Source organism: Capronia epimyces, assembly GCF_000585565.1.
Source record: "Capronia epimyces CBS 606.96 chromosome Unknown aczIQ-supercont1.1, whole genome shotgun sequence".
NCBI lineage: Eukaryota > Fungi > Ascomycota > Eurotiomycetes > Chaetothyriales > Herpotrichiellaceae > Capronia > Capronia epimyces.
Genome location: NW_006912904.1, coordinates 4,162,924 through 4,187,570, shown reverse-complemented (window position 1 = coordinate 4,187,570; position 24,647 = coordinate 4,162,924). Strand labels below are relative to the sequence as shown.

At 54.1% G+C, this 24,647-nt stretch overlaps 11 protein-coding genes across 11 annotated transcripts; 6 read left to right on the top strand and 5 right to left on the bottom strand.

The window, feature by feature from the left end:
* Positions 1 to 730: 730 nt before the first annotated feature.
* A1O3_01513 (uncharacterized protein) lies at positions 731 to 1,864 on the top strand (the record flags this gene model as incomplete). Its single annotated transcript, XM_007731657.1, has 2 exons — positions 731 to 949; positions 1,025 to 1,864. 2 exons carry the CDS (start codon positions 731 to 733, stop codon positions 1,862 to 1,864), a joined length of 1,059 nt encoding a protein of 352 aa, XP_007729847.1.
* Positions 1,865 to 2,803: 939 nt separating this feature from the next.
* Positions 2,804 to 4,750, top strand: A1O3_01512 (uncharacterized protein; the record flags this gene model as incomplete). Its single annotated transcript, XM_007731656.1, has 1 exon — positions 2,804 to 4,750. The coding sequence occupies one exon, from the start codon at positions 2,804 to 2,806 to the stop codon at positions 4,748 to 4,750; it is 1,947 nt and encodes a 648-aa protein (XP_007729846.1).
* Positions 4,751 to 5,464: 714 nt separating this feature from the next.
* A1O3_01511 (uncharacterized protein) lies at positions 5,465 to 6,322 on the bottom strand (the record flags this gene model as incomplete). The annotated part of the gene is made up of 1 exon (XM_007731655.1): positions 5,465 to 6,322. The coding sequence occupies one exon, from the start codon at positions 6,320 to 6,322 to the stop codon at positions 5,465 to 5,467; it is 858 nt and encodes a 285-aa protein (XP_007729845.1).
* Positions 6,323 to 6,778: 456 nt separating this feature from the next.
* Positions 6,779 to 8,877, bottom strand: A1O3_01510 (glucose-regulated protein; the record flags this gene model as incomplete). Its single annotated transcript, XM_007731654.1, has 2 exons — positions 6,779 to 8,468; positions 8,531 to 8,877. The coding sequence occupies 2 exons, from the start codon at positions 8,875 to 8,877 to the stop codon at positions 6,779 to 6,781; spliced, it is 2,037 nt and encodes a 678-aa protein (XP_007729844.1).
* A 1,084-nt stretch (positions 8,878 to 9,961) lies between these two features.
* A1O3_01509 (uncharacterized protein) lies at positions 9,962 to 11,782 on the top strand (the record flags this gene model as incomplete). Its single annotated transcript, XM_007731653.1, has 1 exon — positions 9,962 to 11,782. The coding sequence occupies one exon, from the start codon at positions 9,962 to 9,964 to the stop codon at positions 11,780 to 11,782; it is 1,821 nt and encodes a 606-aa protein (XP_007729843.1).
* A 595-nt stretch (positions 11,783 to 12,377) lies between these two features.
* Positions 12,378 to 13,226, top strand: A1O3_01508 (glutathione S-transferase; the record flags this gene model as incomplete). Its single annotated transcript, XM_007731652.1, has 1 exon — positions 12,378 to 13,226. One exon carries the CDS (start codon positions 12,378 to 12,380, stop codon positions 13,224 to 13,226), a length of 849 nt encoding a protein of 282 aa, XP_007729842.1.
* Positions 13,227 to 13,531: 305 nt separating this feature from the next.
* A1O3_01507 (uncharacterized protein) lies at positions 13,532 to 14,590 on the bottom strand (the record flags this gene model as incomplete). Its single annotated transcript, XM_007731651.1, has 2 exons — positions 13,532 to 14,188; positions 14,396 to 14,590. 2 exons carry the CDS (start codon positions 14,588 to 14,590, stop codon positions 13,532 to 13,534), a joined length of 852 nt encoding a protein of 283 aa, XP_007729841.1.
* A 486-nt stretch (positions 14,591 to 15,076) lies between these two features.
* On the bottom strand, positions 15,077 to 17,038 carry A1O3_01506 (uncharacterized protein; the record flags this gene model as incomplete). The annotated part of the gene is made up of 1 exon (XM_007731650.1): positions 15,077 to 17,038. One exon carries the CDS (start codon positions 17,036 to 17,038, stop codon positions 15,077 to 15,079), a length of 1,962 nt encoding a protein of 653 aa, XP_007729840.1.
* Positions 17,039 to 17,655: 617 nt separating this feature from the next.
* Positions 17,656 to 20,241, top strand: A1O3_01505 (elongation factor 1-alpha; the record flags this gene model as incomplete). The annotated part of the gene is made up of 3 exons (XM_007731649.1): positions 17,656 to 18,748; positions 18,804 to 18,983; positions 19,034 to 20,241. The coding sequence occupies 3 exons, from the start codon at positions 17,656 to 17,658 to the stop codon at positions 20,239 to 20,241; spliced, it is 2,481 nt and encodes an 826-aa protein (XP_007729839.1).
* A 567-nt stretch (positions 20,242 to 20,808) lies between these two features.
* Positions 20,809 to 22,760, bottom strand: A1O3_01504 (uncharacterized protein; the record flags this gene model as incomplete). The annotated part of the gene is made up of 3 exons (XM_007731648.1): positions 20,809 to 21,726; positions 21,830 to 22,588; positions 22,701 to 22,760. The coding sequence occupies 3 exons, from the start codon at positions 22,758 to 22,760 to the stop codon at positions 20,809 to 20,811; spliced, it is 1,737 nt and encodes a 578-aa protein (XP_007729838.1).
* A 997-nt stretch (positions 22,761 to 23,757) lies between these two features.
* A1O3_01503 (uncharacterized protein) lies at positions 23,758 to 24,286 on the top strand (the record flags this gene model as incomplete). The annotated part of the gene is made up of 2 exons (XM_007731647.1): positions 23,758 to 24,015; positions 24,083 to 24,286. 2 exons carry the CDS (start codon positions 23,758 to 23,760, stop codon positions 24,284 to 24,286), a joined length of 462 nt encoding a protein of 153 aa, XP_007729837.1.
* Positions 24,287 to 24,647: the final 361 nt, after the last annotated feature.

The window sequence follows — 24,647 nt, the reverse complement described above, 5'->3', positions numbered from 1 at the left end:
TCCGCCGTGCGCCCACTCTTTGCAACCTCGATGGAACTTCGTGGCTTTTGGGTTGAGAAATCACTGTCATTATTAACTCTGTAAAATGGGCAAAGACAGCCTCTTGGATCACTAATCATATTGTTGACGAACCTTCTGCAGAGTGTGGTAGCGGCCTACAGCCCCTGGGTGATTGGGCTATGGTGGGAGCGTCTCAGGCCAGTCTTCGCACTAAGACTGGCTGCTTGACTTGTCAGTCGAATCCCTCCACCCCATCTTGTGTATCGCCGTCGCGGCGAGGAACCGTCAAGAAGGCAGCAAACAGCTAACCCGCAGCCCCGTGCTAGGTCGCTCCCGACGGAAAAAGTGCAATGAGCAGAGGCCGCGGTGTGAGAAATGCACCAAATCCAACCGAGAGTGTTCGTGGCCTGCCGAGGATGACCTCTTCGATCGACGCCATCGTCGCGTCTCCAAGTCTCCTCGCTTGACCCCAAAGTCGCCAGAGTTGGTACGCATTCGCAGAGGGTCCTCGGTCTCGGTGGCAGCCAGACAGCCAGCAAAGGTCGATTCATGGCCCTTTTTTGTCTGTCGCGAGATCTCCTACAACACAGATCTGTTCAACTCGCCAATCTTCAAGTCAGATCTTGAAGTAGATAGTATTCGACATTTCCTCCACACCACACTGCCGTTGCTCATTCTTTCAAACGCACATCCTGGCTTCTCTTCCGCCTACGTCTCAGAGGTGGTCGATATGCTGTTACAGTTTGACGGCCTAAAATATGCAGTATTGGCGTGTGGGGCGTCGCATACGCATCTTGTCACAGGGAGTTCGCAGATGAACGCGGCTGGCATCATGTATTATTCTCGTGCTGTGTCCAAAGTCAATCAGGCACTGACGAACATCGACTGGAGTCGGGACGACTATAATGTCGCAGTCTTGCTGGCCATCACTTTCTTGTATATTCACGGAGTAAGTGGTCTGCGGCAAATGGGTGTCTGCTGATGCGCGTCTGTTCGGATTGCACTGACAATATGCGATGAACAGATATTTGCAGTCGACACCAACCGCGATATTCCCAAGCATGTGACGGGAGCTGTTCGGCTCATCAATCTTCGCTACGCCCAGTCACGGAAGCCGCCCATGGCCCGCCCGATACACAGGATCATCTGGGAGAGCATCCTCTACCAGATGTTTCGTCAGACTGTCCGACACCCGTTCTCAGTAGATTTCCAGCCTGATTTCGTCTTTTGGGACAGAGCAGAAAGTGTTTTACAATCACTCACATTTCCGGATGCTTCCCCGGCCGCAAACAGTCCTGTCATCGGGTTCCCGCTGAGTCTGCAGAAACTCATCATCGAGATAGTGCCACTCTGCAAAAGTCCACACCAGCCCAAACCCGAGGTTTTGCGAAGCCTGCAACATCGAATGGAATATTGGGAGAGTACCGTTGTTGAAGATGGACAGTGCGACAAGGAGGAGAGCCCCAGCCACGTCTGCACCACGCCGGCAGACAGAGCGCATTTATTCCACCAGCACTCAACGAGCCTTTATATTCTTGCGGCCTCCTTGCTTTTGGACTGGGTCTCAAGATCTCAAGAGGTCTCGTATGAAGCCGAACCACACCTTCCACCCCCGTGTAACTCGTGGCAGATTCGGAGGGCATTGCAAATCATGCGCTGTTCACAGGCACATGAAGAGTTATCACGATGCTATCTTGGCTCATGGCCATCGTTGATCTTTGGGTATGCGGTCGACAGGCCCGAGCATGTCGCCGTGGTTAGGACGGACCTGGACCAGCGGTTCCATAAGATGTACTCTTCGGAAGAACTCCTTTTTCTTCGCGAGTTGGAATCAGTTTGGCGGACGAGAGGAATCAGCTCCTGAGTCAGGCTGAGGGCATTCATGGTTAGCTAGCGTTGCTTTGTTTGTACTCTCGAGAGATCGCAGGAGAGTCGTCGGGACTTTGCCTCGTGGGTGGTTGGGCGTTCGGGGCTCGCTTTCACGGCTCTCAGGAGGCGGCCTGAGATTAATACTTGGGATCAGGCGCTGAGAAGAGAGTAGAGGTCTCTGGTCTATATTTCTACGATTGGCAGCTTTGAGAAGAAGCGCCGGGCCACTTAACGCGTAGACGCGTATCCGAAGTAATACTAGGGCCATGTGATCTGGTACGGAGAAACTTGCCGCTTTTTACCCTGTATCCGTACTCCGTCCTGCGCTGCTGGTTTCTGGTCGCCTTGTCCTCTCTCACACACTTATTCATTCCTGCCTCCTCGACACGGTCAACGAAGCTGAAAGTTCTAGGCTCAATGAGCGACGAGACTCCGGAGAATGTCAGACCTTGCTGAGGGCGACATTGACATGGCTGCCGCTCGCTGATGTTGGTGTTGACTAATCCACCCCCGATCTCTCTTTAAGCTGGTTGCAAATCACCCGCCGCTTTGAGCAGAATGGTAAAGGAGCGAGAAGTGGCAGGGGTACAATGCTGCTTACGGACAGCCCGGCATTTGAACTACGCTCTGTTGCAGCAATCAGCAGGGCGGAAGGCGAAGCTACCACTCACACTCGGAGGCCGAGTGACCTGCTTGGCTGGCTGTCCACATACCCCTCCGCGATGACGAGCGAGCTCTTTGTCCACATGAGACCAGCGGCTCCAGGAGTGGGCGTTCGAACTTACGAGAAGGTATCAAGGCCCATATAACTATTGACAATCCAAGACGTAGCATCTATGTCCAGTCTCACAACTACCGCCACTCTGGGGGATCAGCATTTAAGAACTGGCTCCTGGACCAACTCATCGAACACCATCCCGCCTCGAGTGACAAAATGAGCATTTTCCAGCCTGCTGCGTGGAACGATGGAGAAAAGGCGATCCATAAGCGCACCCACGGCCAGTTCGACCGAGACAACCCGACGACACCATTCTTGACTCCCCGAGCAGCACAACAAATACAGCGCTACCAGCTTATGGCGATTGGGACATTGGATGAGAACGACCGGCCGTGGTGCACCGTCTGGGGCTCCGGTCAGCCCCCTATGGCACAGCCAATTGGGCAGAGCATCATTGGTATTCGGACAAACGTCGACGCCACGTTTGACCCGGTGACGGAAGCCATCTGGAAAGGGAAAACCGACGGGGAGGTCTTGCGACTCGAAGGGGACGGGAAAATGATGGCTGGCCTGAGCATTCAGCTGGAAGAACGAGGTCGAGTCAAGCTGGCTGGGAAAATCATCGCTGGGGCTCTGAACGCTGACACGAGCCCACCTGACCAGACGAAGTACCGAGGTAACTTGCCGACGGGACAGTCAGGCGAGGTGCAACTGGTGGTCAAGATTGACCAGAGCCTGGGAAACTGTCCAAAATACTTGAATCGGAAAAGGATCAGCTCCGTACGCCCAAACCCTCGACTCGTGTCCTCCTCACCACGCCTCACACAGGAAGCGATCGACCTCATTCACCGTGCCGATTTGTTTTTCGTTGCCTCTGCGCATAGACATGAAGACATGGACGTCAACCATCGGGGCGGGCCCCAGGGCTTCATGCGCACACATCAGCCGGATAACCCTGATGAAGGAACAATCATCATCTGGCCAGAATACAGCGGGAACAACCTGTATCAGACACTGGGGAACCTCGAAACCACGCCTCGCGCCGGACTCGTCATCCCAGATTTTGAAACCGGCGACGTCCTCTACGTGACCGGCAACACGGAAACACTAGTCGGGGCGGACGCGAGCGCGGTAATGGCGAAGAGCAAATTAGCAGTGCGACTAAAGGTGACAGAAGCAAGGCTTGTGCAAGAAGGGTTACCTTTCCGCGGGACATTGATGAAGGACGCCTCAGAAGGCCGGTCACCGTACAACCCGCGCGTGCGATATCTGACAAGCGAGCAGACCGACGGGACGGCCCCAGTGCCAGGTGAAGAAAGCCGAGTCACAGCGCAGCTAGTAGGCAAGTGGAGACTGACACCGACGATCACGCGGTACCGGTTTGCGCTGGCGGAACCCACTGTATTCGGACCTTGGAAGCCCGGACAGTACGTGGCGATGGACTTCACCGACGAGCTGGACATGGGCTACTCGCACATGCGGGACGACGACCCGACGAGCTTGAACGACGACTTCATCCGCTCATTCACGGTTTCGTCGGCCCCCAATTCTCTAGGCGAGCACGGCGAGGAATTCGAAATCACAGTGCGCAAGGTCGGCAGCGTCACCCGCTGGCTCGAGTGGCAGCGTCCCGGCAGATGCGAGGTGGGAGTGCGCGGGTTTGGAGGCGAGTTCGCCTTCGCGCAGGGGCAGGCGCAGGATCGTGGCGGTGATGGAAGCTTTAAGAAGACTGGCTTCGTAGCCGCGGGGATTGGGATCACGCCGTTGCTTGGGCAGATGGGCGCCGGTACTGGTGCTAGTGGTCTGGACCTGACGCGGCTCAAGGTCTGGTGGAGTGTGGGCATCCTCGACATTGGCCTGGCGCTCGACATTCTCACACGGTATCCTGACCTGGCCCCAGTCTTGACCATCTACCTGACGGGAGATGGAGATGGAGATGCGGGCTTGGTGGCAGACCAAGACAAGCAGGAAGAACGGACGAAGCTTCACAAACTGATCGACACGGGCGTCACCATCGAGCGGAGGAGAATGCAACCGACAGATCTGACCGGGTCGCAGGACGACGTGGACAGATGGTATCTCTGCACGGCACCGGCGATGCGCAAGGTCGTGCAGGACTGGATGCCGGGCAAGACTATAGTCTATGAGACTTTTGATTACTGACCACGGAGTATATGCTGCGTACTAATACTAATAGGATGAGAATGACTATGTCCACCCACTGTCCAATGTCGGGGAATGTGTGCTTTACAACCTTCCCAGTAGGTATGTGCATGTATGTATAGTAGTCTAGGAGAGTGCGTGTAGGTTGATATTATTCCTATGTGATGTATATACGACGTCGGTGTCAGGAATCATATATATATATATATATATATATATTTCCCAGTCATGTGGACCTACTGTAAGTATTTAGGTACATAAGGTGCCTATATGTCGCACTGCATCTATTATTGTTATTGTTATAATAATAATCATCATACAATACAATACACTTAATCAAGCCTATGAGAGATGAAACGACACGAGACAATAGGAGACGTGGCTCGCAATATCATCCAATGGATCGATCTCTCGAGATATAGCTAGCTAGACCGTAATTCATAGCTTCGTTCATGTGTTCAGGTGTTCATGTCTTCAGGTATTAAGGTGCTCATGTGTTCATGTATTCAGGTATTAAGGTGTTCATCCGTATACAGATTAGGTAGTGAGGGTGAAGGAGATGGTGTTCGTGTATGTAGTTCGTATAGTGAAGCTGAAGCCGAAAGGTCAAGTAAGGGTAAACAGCACCCCCCAATGAAGCAGCTGTAAATCATTCATATTCATAGTCATTGATCAGGTTACCAGGTAGATACCCCCCCTCCACGTTCATTCATCTCAAAAGAATTCGCTCTTAAACACAAAGAAGGCAGCCACTTCATAGGGATGGGCGCGTCTCAACGCCGCCACCGCGCTCCTGACCGCGTCCGGCCCTCCCGCCACCACCATCTCGACCCGGTCTTCCAGCACATGCTCGACCTGGCCGCCGGCGGTGCCGATGTGAGGGTCGGCGCTGGCGCTGGGCCGGAACTGGCCGGTGCCCGACGAGATGAAGCAGGAGTCGGTGTATTTTGGTTCATCTTCGTCCCCCACGTCGTTCTGATCTTGGATCTGGGTCTGGTTCTGGTTGGAGACCTTGACCTCAACTTCGGCCTCGGGCTCGGCTGCTGGTGCCGGTGTCGGTGTCGGTGTCGATGATGTTGGGTTCGTTGTGGATGATGTTTCTGTTGATGTCGGTTTTGGTGGATTCGGCCATATCCCCGCCCCAACGGCAAACAGTGCATCCAGACACTGCTGGGTATGGGTTTGCGGCACGTAGAAGACGAGCTGGTAGATCTGAGCTTGGTCTTGGTCTTCGGCTTGGGGTTGTGCTTGGTCTTCGGCTTGTGCTTGGTCTTGGTCTTCAGCTTGCGCTTCAGCTTGGGCGTTAGGATTGTGGCCGCGGCCGCGACCACGGCCACGGCCTCCTCGCCGAGTACGTCGAGGCTGTCCTGACGCGATGATACGTTGTCCTGTACGAACAGAGACCCCGTGATGACTGAATATATCTCGTTGTGGCACCTGCCCTTCAAATTGGTTGACGGCGTGAATGATTCGTACTCGACGAGGCGTATCCACCTCTTGGTACTTTTTACGCGGCGAAGATGGCGCCTGTAGGCTAACGGATGCCTCCGAACGGCACCTCTTTCTTCCCATTGTGAAGTGGACTAGATTTTGTTAGTAAGACGCCATGAAGAGGCAGGTCGATGATTGAAGACGAGAAGCAGCATCAAAGACGCGCTGCTGAAACACGCGTTGTGATTAGCGCGACTTAAAGCGCCATCTAGAATGGCACTATTACCTAAGCCCGAAGCCCAGGGCACGTGAGGGGACCCAAGGCTTTGTTGGCACATGCAGTGGTGGTTACTACCACTAACAGCGCTCTGGCTTTACCACAGCACGCCAGCGCTGGTGGTACCACCAGGGAGTCTCATAAGAACACACATATTCAGAACATTGAATCGATTTTTGTGGTATCTATGTCACCGCCCTCGCCCCTATGATGGGCTCAAGCATGAAAAGAGAAACGCCGTGCCTCACCCTCGACCATTTTCCAGCCGAGGAGTCTAAATGCAAGTTTCCACTCGTAAAAAAACAATCCCAACAATTCAATCACAGCTCGTCGTGGCCGGCCGGCTCGTCATCATCATCGCCATAGTCAGGCATGCCACCTGCCCCACCGCCGTACAACTTGCTGGAGATCGGGTAGGCCACGTTCGACAGCTTTTCGTATTGTTCTTCCAGGTCATCCTTCTCCGCCGTATCGGCATTTTCACTGAGCCAGTCTTGGGTCTCCTTGACGGCTTCCAGAAGGGTCTCCTTGTCCTCTTCGTCAATCTTGCCACCCAGGCCCTCCTCATCATTGGCCTGGTTCTTGAGGGAGACAGCATAGTTTTCCAGTTTGTTACGGGCCTCAATCTTTTCCCGGATCTGTCTGTCTTCTTCGGCAAACTGCTCAGCCTCGGCGACCATTCTCTCGATCTCCTCAGGCGTCAGTCTGCCCTTGTCGTTACTGATAGTAATGGCCTCGGATTTGCCAGTCCCTTTGTCAATGGCCGACACTTTGAGAATGCCGTTGGCGTCTAGTTCGAAAGAAACTTCGATCTGTGGGACACCGCGCGGCGCAGGGGGAATGCCGGTAAGCTCGAATTTGCCGAGTAGATTGTTGTCCTTGGTCAGCGACCGTTCGCCTTCGTAAACCTGGATCAAGACGACTGGTTGGTTGTCCGCCGCCGTGGAGAAGATTTGAGACTTTTTGGTCGGGATGCCGGTGTTTCGAGGGATCAGTCTCGTCATGACACCTCCGGTCGTTTCAATTCCAAGAGTGAGCGGGTTGACATCCAGAAGGACGATTTCTTCGGTGCCAGCCTCGCCGGAGAGAATACCAGCCTGAACGGCCGCACCATAAGCCACGGCCTCGTCAGGGTTGATGCCCCTGCTGGCCTTCTTGCCACCAAAGAACTCTTCGATCAAGGATTGAATCTTGGGAATACGAGTGGAACCGCCAACCAGAACGATATCATCAATGTCGGACTTCTTCACCTTGGCATCCTTGATGACCTGTTCAACGGGCTTGAGGGTCTTTTTGAACAAGTCAGCGTTCAATTCGTCGAATTTGGCTCGGGTCAAGGTCTCGGAGAAGTCTTTGCCGTTGTGGAAGTTCTCGATTTCGATGTGAGTGGTCATCTGGGAAGACAGAAGTCGCTTGGCTCGTTCCACCTCTCGCTTCAGCTTGCCCATGGTCTTGAGATCAGTGCGGATGTCCACATCGTTCTTCTTGTTGTATTGCTTGACAAAGTGGTCAATGACTCGCTGATCAAAATCTTCACCACCCAGGTGAGTGTCACCGGCAGTGGCCAAAACCTCGAAGACACCGTCTTCGATCGACAAGAGAGACACATCAAAGGTTCCACCACCTAGATCGTAGACAATGATTTTGCTCTCTTTGCCCTTCTTGTCTAGTCCGTAGGCGATAGCGGCGGCCGTGGGCTCGTTGACCACACGGAGCACCGTCAAGCCGGCGATTACTCCAGCATCCTTGGTTGCCTGTCGCTGATTGTCGTTGAAGTAGGCTGGGACCGTCACAACGGCGTGGGTCACCTTTTTGCCCAGGTATGCTTCGGCGGCTTCCTTCATCTTGCCCAACACCATGGCGGAAATCTCCTCTGGGGTGAAGACCTTGGGTTGACCAGCAACCTCAACGTTGACCGCAGGCTTTCCATCCTTGTTGATGACCTTGAAAGGGAAGTGTTTGATGTCTCGTTGGATATCCTTTTCTGCGAATTTTCGACCGATTAATCGCCTGTGGGTGACTGTTAGAGGGCCGCTCCAGACCATGTCGACAGGGGACGGAGGGAAACTTACTTGATATCAAAGATGGTCCTCGTGGGATTCGCCGCGTATTGATTCTTGGCCGCGTCGCCTACTAACCGCTCTTCATCGGTGAAGGCCACGTATGAGGGTGTTATTCGGTTTCCTTGGTCGTTGACGATGATTTCGACATGTCCATTCTGCATCACACCAACGCAAGAGTAGGTGGTACCCAGATCGATGCCGATGACGGTGCCATAGTTGGCGTCAGACTCATTCACAGGAACTTGTGATTCGGCTTGGACAAAGCACATGAATGCAAGGGGACAAACGAAGATGAGGAGGAGGTAGCAGATGCTAGTCCACTGGAAAGCGGAGGATCTGGCCGCACGACGCGCCATGTTGGATGATGTCGTGAGGGAGGAGAGATGTTTGGAAGAGGTCGTGAGGGAGGAGAGGGAGCAAGACAGAGAGAATGCTGGTTGAAGGGAAGGAAATATTTATGGAGCGAGTTATCGATACGCTGTCCTCTTCGAATCGCCGCAGTGCAGTTGGCCACCGCAGTTGGCCACCGCAGTTTGCAGGAGCAGGGGTGGCGCCCCAAGCAGTGTGACCGGGCACTGGCCCCTTTGCCCTGGGGACTTTTGAACCCTCTAATTCTATAGGCACGGGCGCTGCTGGGGCCTTTAGGGGCTCCCAAGGTCTAAGGGTAAGCCCAACCCCTAACCCGGGCTTGGCAGTCTGTGGAAAAGTGTCCTTTTCGTCCCTTTGCCCCTTTGCCCCTTTGCCCCATTATTGCCCCTGGATGCCAGCCTGGCCTCAAGTACGGAGTACGTAGTTGCTAGAGCCTTCCATGACCATCAAATGTTAGTTGTACGGAGTATAGAGATCCAGAGTTCGTAGTCTAATATTGCTCCTTTGGCATCCTCTGAGTCGGCCACCCTCGTAATACGCCACCCGTGTGGTACATCACCTTTCATTGTACCTACTAATACGCGTATCTATCACGGAGTGCACAGGCAGCGAGTAAACGTGTATGCTCAAAATGATATGAATACTAAGACAGAGAGAGGTATTTAAGAAAAGTTGCGGTCTTCGTACGAGCATAAGGCTCTCTTTTCGGTCACGTGCCAAGTGCGACAAGGCTATGCCAAGCCTTCAGAGGCTCCCTCTATACGGCTTCGCCCTACGCCTACTGCTTCCGGGAAGGGTTTAGTGTGGGAGCACCACCTCGAATATTTGATATCTTGCAATCATCACTTGCACTTTCACTTTCACTGAAGGTAGAAAGCAGACATTTCACACAGTGGAACGGTCTCCAGGTCGCGTCCATTGCGCTACCCCTAAAGATTCCTACCACGAGTTCTTCCTCAAAGCCGCCCTAATTTCGTTCACGATTTTTTATGAAAGGCTACCTAGGGTGACACAGTATTTTGTGGCAAAGGCAGATTCTCGTCTGCACTATATCAACTGAACCGCAGTGAGATGGATAACCATGTGGTCGGCGTCCTGGGTGGCGGGCAGCTCGGCCGCATGCTGGTAGAAGCGGCCAGCAGACTGAACATCCAGGTGGCCATCCTCGACAGCGACAACGCCCCTGCAAAGCAAATCAATGCCGCCGCATCTGATAAGCATGTCACCGGGTCTTTCGCAAAAGCCTCGGACGTCAAACAGCTGGCGTCCAGATGTGACGTCCTCACATACGAGATCGAGCACGTCGACACCAAAATCCTCGAGGAGCTGGAGGAGGAGAAGCCCTTTCTCGACGGCTCGAAGTGGTCGAGGATCCAGCCTAGTTGGAAGACGGTAAGAACGATTCAAGACAAGTTTGTGCAGAAACAGCACTTGGCCAAGTTCGGCATCCCTACGGCCAAATCCATTGCGGTTGGGACATCGCATCCCCAGGGCTTGAAGGAGACTGCCGACCAGCTCGGATATCCCCTGATGCTGAAATCCCGCACCGAAGCTTACGATGGAAGAGGCAACTATCCGGTCAGGTCAGTGTCTGACATCGAGCCTGCCTTGAAAGCTTTGGAGAACCGTCCTCTATACGCCGAGAAATGGGCGAACTTCCAAATGGAGCTGGCGGTCATGGTGGTCAAGACGGCTCAGGAAGATTCCATCGACGCCTGGGAGTCGAGAACCTTGGCGTATCCCACAGTTGAGACCATCCACGAGGATAGCATATGCAAACTTGTGTACGTGCCTGCTCGCGGCGTGTCAAAGAAAGTGGCTCGGGCTGCCCAAGACCTTGCTAGACGTGCCGTGGCATCTTTTCCCGGTACTGGGGTTTTCGGCGTCGAGTTGTTCCTTCTGCAGGACGACAACTTGGTCGTCAACGAGATTGCCCCACGGCCACACAATTCAGGCCACTACACAATCGAAGCGTGTCACATGTCTCAATACGAGGCCCAAATCCGAGCAATCCTGCCGGACCTAGCACCCACAATCCGTCCAGGGGCAACTGACTTGGCCGTGCCCGCAGCCGTCATGCTGAACATCCTCGGCGGTCCGCAGCCGGACTCACACCTGCTCGTCGCGAAAGCTGCACTCAGCATCCCAGGAGCGAAGATCCATTTGTACGGGAAAGGCGCTGGACGGCCTGGCCGCAAGATGGGCCACATCACCATCCTCGGTTCGAGCGTGTCCGAGTGCGAGACGAAAATCCACCCTCTCATCCAGATGGTTGACGCTGTTCGTGCTCACCGCACTGATTCATCACCCGCATCTGCCGCCTCAATAGCTGCCACTGCCGCAGACCTGGAGAAGAAAAACCCTCCACCCACTCCCCGACCGGTTGTTGCAGTCGTCATGGGCTCCGACACCGACCTTGCAACGCTCAGGCCGGGCCTCACCATCCTAGACACCATGGACATCCCTTACGAAGTCCACATCACTTCGGCGCATCGTACCCCGCAGTACATGCTCGACTTTGGCAAATCCGCCGCCGCTCGCGGCCTCAAAGCCATCATTGCCGCGGCCGGGGGCGCAGCACATCTTCCCGGCATGATGGCTTCTGAGACCCCAGTCCCTGTGATCGGTGTCCCCGTCAAGGCCAGCAGCCTCGACGGACTTGACAGCTTGCTTAGCATTGTACAGATGCCTCGCGGGGTCCCCGTCGCCACGGTGGGCATCGGCAATAGTACCAATGCTGCTATCTTGGCGGCACGGATTGTAGGGACCAGCGAAGCAAAGGTTCAGGAATGGGTAGCAACGCATCTGCAGACAATGGACGATGAGAATATGGAGAAAGAGCACCGGCTCCAACGTGAAGGGTGGAAGATTTACAAGAAACTGGATTCTTGAACCCTTTTTCACAAACCCGGATGCTGAGGTCTGTCACAAAGACCGAGCTCTATGTTTAGATCTGTATGCCAAATCTACATTCACCTCCTTGTGCATGCAATGTAAATGAATCTTGCCCTCTTCGCGCCATAGCTCTGCCTTGAGAGGGTACGTACGAGGCTGCACTCCCCCCAGCTTGTTATCCAACGACTCCGTACCTGGTGAGAACTGCTCCGATGTCGTCACGTGTTGAGACGTCATCGTCGTGTGACAGACTGGTGACACTTCCAGTTGGAGCATCTCCGCATTTACATGAATAATAAACACACACTGGCAAGGTCCCCATGGTCCCCATACCCTAGACTTGCGGTATTTCCGGCTGCTCTACGGAGTACATACGTACAGGTGACCTCCCTGCAATGACCATCGTCCTGCTCCCTTTGACACTCGTGTCTAACGAGCTGGTGGCATGTTCAAGCTCTTTTCTCCTTCTCATCAAACTGCTCGCACAACCAGTTGCTTCGCTCGACTACACATACACATACTAGCAAAGCAGACTCAATTCCGATCCCTCCACTACTCTCTATCCCACCACTGGCGGAGCACGTCGTTCAGGATGAGCTCAGTCGACACATCTCTGCATCCACACACGAGCAGGCGGGCCGCGCAGTTTGCCAAAGCGCATTCGACTCCTAACCCTCTGGTTCTGTATGGCGGATGGTTTTGCCCCTTTGTCCAGCGCACATGGATCACATTACACGAGAAGAACATCCCGCATCAGTACGTCGAGATCAACCCGTACGAGAAGGACGCGGAATTTCTCAAACTCAACCCGCGCGGGCTCGTCCCTACGCTCGCCGTCCCGGTCGACCCGGCCCGCAAAGAACAGAAACCGCTGTACGAGAGCGTCGTCATCTGCGAGTATTTGGACGAAGTGTACACCGACCCAACCGAGCACGGTCCGTCATTGCTACCGGCCAATGCCTATGAAAGGGCGCGATGCAGGATTTGGATCGACCACATCAGCGGCCGGATCGTGCCTGCGTTCTACCGGTTCATGCAGCATCAACATTCAGACCTCTCTCCGTACACGCTTGATGAGGCGCGCGCCGAGTTTCTGCATCATATCAAGACCTTCGTCCAAGAGGCCGATCCCACTGGGCCGTTCTTTCTGGGCGATCAGTTCAGCATGGTCGACGTCATGCTCGCCCCCTGGCTGTGCAGGCTGTTTCTCTTCGACGTGTTCAAAGGCGGCCTGGGCATTCCCGCCGAAGGTAAGGGTGGGGCGGATGAGCCGGTCTGGCAGCGCTGGAGGAGGTGGGCCAAGGCCACCGAGGAGAGACAGAGCGTGCTGGATACTCTCAGCGAGCGCAGACAATATATCGATGCGTACAGGAGATACGCCGAAGACACGACACAGAGTCAGGTCGCGCAGGCGACGAGGGCGGGGAGACGTTTGCCCTAGTGTCCATCTCTTCCCCCCCTTGGGGGACTGTACTACCAAAGACAAAGCTGCGTGTACAGTATTCGGCCTGATAGGCAACCCAAGTGACCGCAGTCTGACAATGAATGCTTGACATGTCGTTGTTTTCTTCGTCTAAATGCTCGGCTTGAAGACGCCTCGCTAATACTTCATATGCTCATGCTCATGCTCAATGCTCAATGCTCATGGGATGGCTCTTCTCCGAGTTCATCAGTGCCTTTCGATTCCATCCTTTGGGCTTTGGGGAAAGTATTTCTCGGTCCGCCCAACCTGGCTGACGAGTAGCTTCATCTCTTGGCCTCTCCCTTGAGATCACTTCCCAGCGAGTATCCTTTCACCTTCTCCCACTCGACCTTTTGTCTCGTGACGGGCAACTGCCTGCGCAGGTGTCTGAAGCTGGTCTCATTCATGCCCACAATGGTCCGGTTGACTTCTTCCTGATACTGGTTCTCAATCACGGCAATCTTGCGCACTATTGCCGCGCCATCGGCCGCACCGCCCACGGACACGGCGTCGAATTTCTTGCCCGTCGTCAGCGCCACATTCCCGTCCTCGTAGTAGTGTACGTCAATCTTGGTTTCGCCGCTCAGAGTGCCCGCTGACGGGTCGTATAGAAACACACTCCGCCAGCGTCCACTGAGGAAGTTTTTCGGCGAGGCTTTGGTGGTCGACACCAGCACCGCGATGTGCTTGTCGTCGTCTGGCGTCGCACAGACTGTGTAAGCCGCCGCCGTGGTGGGAGGGTAGTGGTCTGCGAAATGGCCCGCGAGGGATTTCAGTATGGACTGGATCAGCGCCGTGTGTTGGGTTTCGTGCGTGTACGACTGGGTCGCGCTGGCTTTGCTCGTGGTGTGGTCGAACTCGAAAGATGTGGAGGACTGGGTGTCGTAGTAGCGACTCGAAGAGGACGAGGAAGGAAGCTTGTTGTATTTGGATATCAGGACCTGTGAGTCAAACGAGTCAGCTCCAGCTCCGGCTCAGCTCAGCTCAGCTGAATCCTCGGTCTTGATCATTGAACGACATCTGAGACCAGCACACGGCAGGTCTAGACACTGGTCCAGATCCAGCAGAGCCTTTAAGGACCTGTATTAGGTCTCTCGCTGAGACAGCCGAGACGGTCATGGCGTGGAGAATGTGTGGTTTGCACATACATAATCATTCGATCCCGGTAGTTTCACCGAGGTCAGCTGCTCTTCATTGTATCGCTCGAAGGCGGGCTTCAGTTTCGCAATCAGCGCCGGGTCGTCGTCGGCCGTAAGCCCCCGGATGTCTTTGACAACTTCTTGCAACTCCCCCGGCGGTGCACCCTGAACGAATGCCGACGCGATGTCCACTGTCGAACCCATCTTCTTGCACAGACAACAAAGTTCTAGATTTCAAGGAGAGCTGGAGTTGGGCGTCAGGTGTAGACCAACGGTTACAGTGGGTAGTTCGAGTTGTTTGGGTCGCAGTCCCTTCGACGGGTGCCCCGCCCCAATAGGCAGGTTTCGCGCCAAGGCATACCTCGCTCATAAAGTCGTCTGATGCTGTCTATCTACAGTAGTAGACCTTACTGTCGTTGTCAGATGTCGAATACGCCTTCTCGTGGCTACGGGCGGCGATGATTGAGAAGATTACAGTGTAATGTGAGACAAGTATTGGATCGGTACCACTATCAGCACCAGAAGAACTACATAGACGCCGCCGGTCGCCTCCAATTCCAAGAATCATACATAAAACGACTTGGATCGAACTGTATCGTATCGTGGAGCTGGCGCTCATCCTAGTTGCAACCCGTGAACGCCTTGCTAGTATGCAAATCAAGTTGGAACGTGACCTTCAATGGGTGCCTCTCAATCGATGGTCATACTCATCATGCCATCACTAGTTTCAGTCATGCCCTGCAGGCCAACCTTCTTAATACCATTCGAGCTTCCTCCACTATTGCTGCGATCACCGTGTGCATGAGCGTGGCTATTCATCTTTGGTGGGAGTTTAGCCCAAGCTTTGTCGTTGTTCAGGAGAGGGCTCTGCGATAGGATAGGACTGCTCTGCACGCTCATGCCAGGAGAGACTGCTCGGCGTTTGGTGTAGGCTTCGTCAAAGTCTTCTTCTCGTCGTCGCTTGTTGTTGACTCGTCGCGCCACATCCCCGGCAGTAGGAGGGTTGGAGGCTAGTGGAGTGCTGGACCGGGAACGTCTGTTGAAGTTTCGAAGAGCAAGATTGTCGGCCAGAGAGGAATTGGGAGTGTCCATGGCATCGTCGCTGGCGGCTGAAATACTGTCGCGCGGTAGCAAACCAGGTGGAGGAGTTCTGTAGCGTCCGTCGAAATTGTTCCAAAAGGCTGAGCCGGCGGAGTTTCTCTCAGCGTGTCGACTGAAACTATCAAGTGGGAGCGTAGGTCCTGTGTCGACGGCCATATCCTCAATAGAATCTTCAACAGGCTCGGACGTGAACGCGCTGTTGGCTTGAAGAGTAGGCGAATGTGGGGCGTCCGGATCATTTTCATGGACTTGACGAATAACCTCTGCCTCACGTCGAGCCTCGCTTTCGATGGGTGCGGACTCTTCGAGGAGTTGGGCACGGATGCGGGCGAAGCCCTTGGTCTTTGGGAAGAGATTAGCACGACGAGTGACCGCTCTGCGGATGACACCTCTGGGGCCGTCGTTCCCTGGGCCGTCCATGTCGGAAAGAGATTGTCCAGTCGCAGGTTTGTTGGTGTTGCTTTCTTCACTGTCTGAAAGGTGTAAGTCGTTTGTACCTAGACTTAGACTTTCGCGCCTCGATTGGAGTTGTTGTTTGGTTAGCCCTGTACCAAAGTAGCCACTACCAGCGGTTTCCACGCTCTTTAGTACACCAGGTGACAAGGGGCCAGGTGAAGGCTTGGAACTTTTCATGCTAACACTGCTGGAACTGTGTTGGCTCTTCCCTTTGCGGGTCCGCGCCCTCCTGAAGCTCAGCAGACTTGGCTGGAAACTCATGAGACTTGCTTGTGCCGGAGATGGCTGGTTGTTCATCCACTCAAGGCCCGGACTGCTCACATTTCCCGGCACCAATCCCCCATTAATCCTAGACGCTGCAGGTGTGTTGAGGATGGCGTCCTCCATCTCCCGGTCAATCGCCATGTCCTCTGAAGAAGAATCTGAATCCGAATCCGAATCCGACCCAAACATATTAACACTGCTGACAGAACTAGACATGTTTGTCTTTTCGTTGGACAAAGAAGTCCACAAAGTGTTGGACTGATTGCTCGGTGAGTCAAGCACGTTGTTAACAAAGCTTCTCCTGGAGGGGATCTGAATGCCCCGTCCAGTAATTGGGGAGGCATCCGGAGAAGCCTCTGCTAGAGTTGAATGATGGAGGTTTGTACATGCTCTTGTATAGTCCAGACCTCTGGATCTTCGGGGAAGCATGGACGATGGTGAGCCATAAATCTGGGAACTGTCCAGCTTGGGTGACAGGGGGATCCGAGAGATATTTGGCCCGGCCGCCCCTTCTGAGGCATCTTTCAATGGTACATGGAGGGAGAGACCTCGAATGTGAAAGGGCGGGGGCCGAGCAGGGACTGGTGAGCCTGCAATGGTCGAGTCATCTTGAGAAACTCGCCGGAGAGATTCTCGAATAGTCGGGGACGGGGAGAGGACAGGCTTCGGAGCATCGGAGAGGGATCGAGGTTTTGGCGAGCCTCTGGCCGAGATTGCAGATGATCTTGATCTTGGAGTGCGTTCGCCCTCGTTCTGCTCGATCTGCTGGGTCAACGCCGACTTGCTCGAGGGCGAGTCTGGCCTGCCCACGCCCACAAGCGGGGCATGCATGATAGATGTAGACATGTCGCGCTGTGGCTAGGATACGAGGATGACAGTCATGTCACGAAAGAAGATGCAGTTCACATGACGGATGATAGGAGCTGTCGCGCGGTGGGAGATGGATGAAGGGACCGCACAGTACATGTAGTCTGTCGCGAGCTGGGAGCTGGGCGGCTGCGCGGGAGTTGGCAAGTTGAGGTTCAATTGAGACGCAGTTGGCGGGCAGCACGCAAATTCACGTGTTCGACATTATTCACGGCGCAGCTGCGGACGACTTCTCCGACTTCTCCAACGCTTGACCTCACTGCTTGAGCACACTGAGCACACACAGACAGACAGAAGCACGTCCTTGTCTCTCTGTCTACTTATTCCATGCCCTTGTTCCATCAACAGCGTGTTAGCCCCACGGTCCGCATGTTGACTGCCTGATTGCAGGCTGGTGAGCGAAACCAGGCTTACCGAACCCGCCCCCCCCCCACCATTTGCTTCTTTCTCAGCAAGGTGGCGGTTGCAGGGCATTCTGGTCATTCACGATCTGACCCCAAACGCCAACCATTGCAGGACACGACAACTGAGCCGGCCCAGCATCTTTCAACCTTGCCGCACATTCGTCCACTTCTGCCAGCATGTCCAACCGCCGGGTCAAGTCTTTGGCAATTGACGAGGACGATTACGACGACTTTGAGGACTATGATGATGACGACGACGAGGATCTTTCTCCGGAAGACAAGGAACAGTTGCGTCAAGGTACCATTAAAGTTCGTGAGGCTCTAGGGTCGGCATTTCCATCTACGGACAAGGAGATCCACGAATCCCTCTGGCACTACTACTACGACGTGGGCAAGACTGTCACCTACCTGAAAAGTACGGCTTCCAACACTGAAGCTTTCATTCATTTGCTTACCCAGTCAGGTCAGCACAAGTCCCCTGGTACGCCCGCGAAGACCAAAAAGGAGGAGCCAACGAGTAAGCTTTCCACTTCGTATTGCCCTACAGCACTGCCTCGTACGTACCAGACAGATCGTGGTGGTCATGATGGCTTGCAAGCGACAATTTCTCACAAGAATGCTGATGGGGACCAAGAGTTCACCAGCTCTACCATCCCCTCAATCCAATTCTCAGCTGCAGAATTCTTTAAAGACTGTCCTTGGCTGCGGATTCCTGAGAACCGCAAAGCTGAAATTCTTATCGAGCCCCTCTATCCCCGCCTAGGTCTTCTTGGAGGTGCTTCAACCGGGGGCAAGATGTCCAAACTTGCTGCTCTGGCCGCCAAAAGAAGACAGAAGGAGGGCGAGCGCAGCGAGTCAACTGCTACAAGCAGTGCTGAGTCACAGGATGGCTATACGGCCCGCTTGAACAAACTCCGGATAAGCGTAGACAACAGAGCCAAGCCCGTTGCCGGTAGAGAGGCAGACACCCCAAGAAAGACAGGCGTCGGCGTTAGGCCCGATTCTGAAGTCACCGAACAACTCAATGAACAGCACAGGTCCGAGCCATCCAGCGATGTGGGAACAGTGGTGTCTTCTGATCTGTCGATTTCAGTAGAGCCATGCATAAGAGGCCGACCATCACCTTTTGCCAGCATCATGACCAGCCACGACGCTGACATCCGTCTCTCAGCATCACCTGATCTGCTTGCTCTTGGAGAAATTGCTAAATCATTCGACTTTACAGAACCAAGTCCCGACGATGTCGTGAGGGGCGCACAGAATCCAAAAGGTCGGCATCAAACTTGACTCGTCAAGAAGATGGACTGACACTGGAGACTTTACAGCGGCGACGCCGGCCAAAGCGAAAGCGAAGGAACCAGCGAAAGCGAAATCCACCGGCTTGGCCCAGGGCGTGCAACAATTATCCGTCCAGGAGACTCCCAAGGTTAAGAGCAAGAACATTGATGTGCTTGCAGAATATAAGAAGGTCAAGAGGAAAAAGGCCGCAAATTTTGTCGTCATTGGTAAACCCCATGGAACCCTCGTCTGCGGCGATTTTACTGATTTGGCGAAGGCCATGTTGACGCCGGGAAAAGCACCCTAATGGGGAGACTTTTGTTTGACTTAAAAGCTGTCGATGAACGGACGATGGACAAGTATCGGAAGGAGGCAGAACGCATCGGCAAAGGATCGTTCGCGTTTGCCTGGGTATTGGATCAAGGTACGGAAGAAAGGGAGAGAGGGGTGACCATAGACATCGCCACCAACAAATTCGAAACGGACAAGACCAACTTTACCATTCTCGACGCGCCCGGCCATCGCGACTTTGTGCCCAACATGATTGCTGGAGCAAGTCAGGCAGACTTTGCGGTTCTCGTCATAGATGCTTCGACCGGCAACTTTGAATCTGGACTCAAGGGTCAGACTAAGGAGCATGCTCTGCTGGTGCGGTCTATCGGTGTGCAACGAATCATAGTTGCCGTTAACAAGATGGACGCGGTCGACTGGTCTCAAGGCCGGTTTGAAGAGATCAGTCAACAAATGTCGGCGTTTTTGACCAGCGCGGGCTTCCAGTCCAAGAACGTCACTTTTGTTCCCTGCTCAGGTTTGGAGGGTGGGAACATCCTTGAAAAGCCTTCGAATCCAAAGGCATCCTGGTATGCTGGGCCAACGCTGGTCGAAGAACTGGATCAATCAGAACCGTCAACCTATGCACTTGACAAACCTTTGAGGATGACCATCAACGATGTATTCAGAGGCAGCATGCAGAATCCTCTGTCCGTATCGGGACGAATTGAGGCTGGCAATGTCCAGGTCGGCGAGCATGTGGTTGTCATGCCTAGTGGCGAAAGAGCACAGATCCGAAGCCTGGAGGTCGACGACGAACCCCAGGACTGGGCCGTGGCAGGGCAGAACGTGGTGATTAACTTGACAGATATCGACCCCATTCACCTGAAGACTGGAGACGTCTTGTGCAGTGGTGTTTCACCGATCCTGAACGTTCGGGAATTCAAAGCCAAGGTTCTAGCTTTTGACCACATCACTCCTATGAACATCGAGGTACATAAAGGCCGTCTTCATGTTCCAGGTCGAATCGGCCAGCTTATCGGACTATTGGACAAATCAACGGGCACGATTCTCAAGAAGAAGCCAAAGATTGTTCAACCAGGAAGTGTCGTTCGAGTTGTGGTGCAATTGGACCAACCTGTACCTCTGGAAGCTCCGTCCCGGGTTATCCTACGAGCGAACGGAGAGACAGTCGCAGCCGGGCTCTTGGAATGAAGGAAAAGATGCCACATATTTATGAATTGAGTGACGTTGATAGAAGATGGGAGAATATACAACGCTGCATGCATGTGAACGCCAAGTCACTAGGTCACCGATCCCATTGACCTTTTTTCCTCTGGCATTTTGATTTCTTTATTCCATTTCCAATGCACGTTCCTGATTAGCCTCCTCGTGCTACCCCTTGAGGCCCATTAGCCCTGATACTGCCCCTCCCCGCCGTCAGCGGTGCCTGGGCGGACGAGAGTATCGCCCTGCTGGCCTCTAACCCGATGCCATGGACGGTCGAGCTTCAAGGTCTACCGTGCTGTATGTGCTGGCTGGAGAAAAGCTGGGCTGCCAACAAGTATGGGGCAGACACCAAATCAATCTGCTTGGATACCTACCTGGTATATAGAGGTGTGGGAATGTCTAGACAGCACAAATATAAAATGTTTACACCCACAAAGGCCATGTATGAGTAGATGGTCAACTTTCTAGGATGTAGCGACGACGAGACTTGGGTGGGTTTCGGGCGACGGGGAACAACTAGAAATGAAGAGAGACAGAGAGAAAAGCATCAATTCAGTCCTTGGTGGTAACTATTCGAGCGCCTCTGCTGGCGACATAGTCGAGGACAGCTTGTGCCCATTGCCGTTCACGCTGGAAATCACTCCGATCATGAAGCGTCTCCAACACAATCATGATGGGAGCAACCGCAACTGCCGGCCCCAGTCCCAACATCTGTTCGTGCAGACAGTATTCCACCGACTGGAAGACGTTGCGGGCTGGGGCGATGGGATCTATATCCATATCCGTACCCGTATCCGTATCCAGATCTAGACTGGACTTCATGTTCGGAACGGGCTCGGGCTCGGGCTCGGGCGTCGACTTGCTTGATTGCCCATGGCTGGGGGAGAGTTTTGTTCCATAGTCCTCGTCACCGCTGGAAAGCGGCACGTCTGAATTCCGCCGCGGCAGACGGTGTGTCCGTAGAAAGGGTTTCTGGAAACCCGTCTCTCCTGTCAAGCTAGAAAGGAGCTTGTGTAGAGAGGAGATGCCCGAGTTGAGCATTGTGAGAGTGGCCCAATAGAACATCAGGATATTGGCGGTGGTGAGGTCGGGGAATTCATAGCATACAGGGAAGACATTCAAGTTATCGACGGCAGGCGCAGACACGGATACGAATTGCGATTGAGAAAAGCGCGGCCAGTACAGCTGGCCCCGAGATTTGTGGCTCTTGGCCAGCCTTTCATAGAATCGCTCGAGCTCCTTGTGTAGCCTTAAGCATTGGTCTAGGATGTCTAGCGCCACAGACACGAGCTCTTTTGGCCGCTCCTGGAGATGTTGAAACTGCCGGACCTGTTGGAAGATGACGGGGCCCGATGAAAGCAGATCCAAGATCCGGTCGAGAGAGGATTTCCTTGACTTTTGCCAAGGCACGTTCATCCAGTCAGGCTCGAGTAGGAAACTTGTGTGAGGTGGACGCAGAGCTTCTAAAATCTACGCCAGCCATTTGTTAGTGGTACTGGTAGGGATCCGAGTCTTTCAAGTAGGGGAGCAATCACGGCCACACCATTAAACCTGAAACTTGAAGTAGACTTACCGCTTGCGCCCGATACATTCGGAAAAGTTGATGGGCTAAGGCAGAGGTATGCGCCCGAGGCCCGCGAAATTGAATCAGACGGCCGCAACCCTGAAGGTGGCATATATATGCCGACCTCGAATCTTCCGGGCACTCCATGGTCTCGTAGGTTGCCAAAAGCATACAGGCGGCGAGGACCTCGTCTCGCTTGGCCATGTCTGAGTTCAGAAGCGCCACGCGAAGTCCGCGCAATCCATTTGCATAACATGTCATGGCTTCGTGGGTGAAGGAGGCGTCATTGGATGCGCGACCGAGTTTGGCCAGACAAACCGACAAGACTGCATACTCCAGGCACAGGGGCCAGCCTTCGTATTGCCACAGTAATGGCATCCAAGAATCTTCCTGGGGCTGGATGTGGTCGAAGGGAACGTGGACCTCGAGGTAGGCGGCGAACAACTGACGCCGGCAAGCTGGAGCTGAAGAGACGGGCAGGCTGAGGACGGCCTTGGCCATCTGACTGCCCTGGCTCCGTCTCTTCAGAGCAGCGGGTCGCACAGAAGACCCTTGAGAGGGAGATCTGGCTGATCTTCCATATGGAGAAGTGGTGGCCCAGGTAGGACTGGCGTCGTCCTCCACTGCAGTAGTAGTAGGTGTTGGTCGGGCCGTCGATGATTGGGGATCAGCAATAAAGACCAAATTGCGCTCGTAGCCGAGACACACTCGCTTGGATTTGATGCATTTGGCACAGACGGGTTTCTGGAGATCGCACTGCTCAGGAAGCTGCCGCGTCAGTACGGAGTCCTGTGGTAGCCACTTGTAACTACTATAGTAGAGCTGCCGGGTGGGTGGACATGGACATGGACATGGACACGGACGGAGGAGAATGACGTACTGCTATTTTCCTCTTCCTGCAAGTATGGCATCCTTTCGAGCGCCCTGCCACATTGACCATGGTGCAACAGAGGGAGGCGGGGGCCCGAGGTGTTGCAGGGGCGGCATCGCCACGCAGACCAGCACAAAGCTTGTTACCTTCAGTGATAGTGACGGTGCAAGTGAGAGTGATGGTGGTGACTGTTAAATATTCGAGGTGCAAGATTCGCGAGGCGGAGGCGCAGGCGAGGCTCCACCAGGCCACGCTAAACCTTTTCCGGAAGCAATGGGCGAAAGGCGAAGCCGCATACGGACTCGACCAGATAGATGGAAACGCATTTTGCCTTCTTCCACCGAGAGAAAGCTGATACGGACACAGCGGTCGTCTCGTGCGTAGCAGATACAGAATCCCACAATCCCACACCATCCTCCACTATAGCGCACGTACCTGAACACCTGCCGGTAGCTATAAAGATGGACATCTCCCGCTCCCGACTGCCGAAGACAGCCTCAGCACCCGCGCGTCGAAGCATACGCCTACGCCCTCCAGCATCAAGCAACAGCAAAGACAGTCAACTGCTGGATCTTGTTGTCGTTCGCAGAATCACCCCAGTGCAATAGTCAGTCCTTCGAAGCTGATCGCGTCTACTATGCCGTCCACGTATGAGAAGTTCGGCATTGCCCAACTGGTCCTGTACAGCCTGGTCATTCCGTTCCCGGCCTATCTCACAGTCAAAAGCCGGGGGAAACTAAGAGTGGCATGGTGCTTCATATTTGCATTCTGCTCCAGTAAGTGTAGTTGGATCCAGGATCCTGTGGAAAGAGCAGAGGCTGACTACCTGTTGAACCGAGCAGTCCGAATGGCAATGGCAATTCTGGAGCTTGTATACGAGCACACGCCTAAGCTGGGAGTGGCCATTGGCATTTCAGTTCTGTCTGGCATTGGAATGGGGCCTTTGCTGATCACCATCACTCTGATCTTGTGGCACACGTATGAGTTGACTCTCTGCCCCTTTGCCGCCTTTATACATGTCTCAAATCGAACAGCCGCTGACACAAGGGTATATTCACCATTCAGGATGTCCAAATGGTTCTCTTCCAAGCCAATCTGGACCCGTCTCTTGCTTGCCCTTCGACTGTTGTTTGTTGTCGCCATCTCCCTCATCAGTGCCGGCGGCGTGGTCAAGGGAACCGCAGACTCAACGTCTCAAATGCGTGTCGGGGATGACCTCGTCAAGGCCGGCTATGTCATTCTCGCCACTATCGTGGCGGCTCTCTTCGTGGTGGAAGTTGTGATATGGCGAGACCATCCTGCCCTGTCATTCAACATTACTATGGTGTGTTCTATCCCATCTCAGCGTCATACCTTGCCCAACCAGACATCATCTAACCTGAAGTTGCTAGACCATTGCGGTGGCCGCGTTCGCGACAATCTTGATGGCCATCCGCCTTGTCTACGGCCTCCTCATGGTCTTCGATCCGACATCTCGCACTTGGCGCGGAGTGCAAGGTTCGACGGCTGCCTACGCTCTCATGTCGCTACTGCCGGAATACCTCGTAACCGTCAGCTTGACCGCGGTCGGAATGATGGTCGCGTCCACTTTGTAACTGTCGGTCGTTGCAGGTGTAGTACTGTCGAGGAGTTTCACACCCGAATCCGAATCCGACCCCGAGATCTCTCCGCAGGGTGTTGCATATGACATTCGAGGAATGCCCGGCTCTCCTCGTTCCAGGTTGCGGACGAGATCATCCATTTCAGCCACAATTTACAGGTCCTAAATCTTGTCATAGGTCCAGAAAGAGCTACGCTTCAACATAATAAAAATAACAAGAAGCCAAGTGGCAGAAAGAAACAGCGAAGTAGCTGGCTCGCGCAACTAGATTGATAGCACCCCAGTGAAGAAGTCGTCGAGGCGGCGGCGGCGGCGGCGGCGGAGGAGGAGGAGGAGGAGGAGGAGGAGGAGGAGGA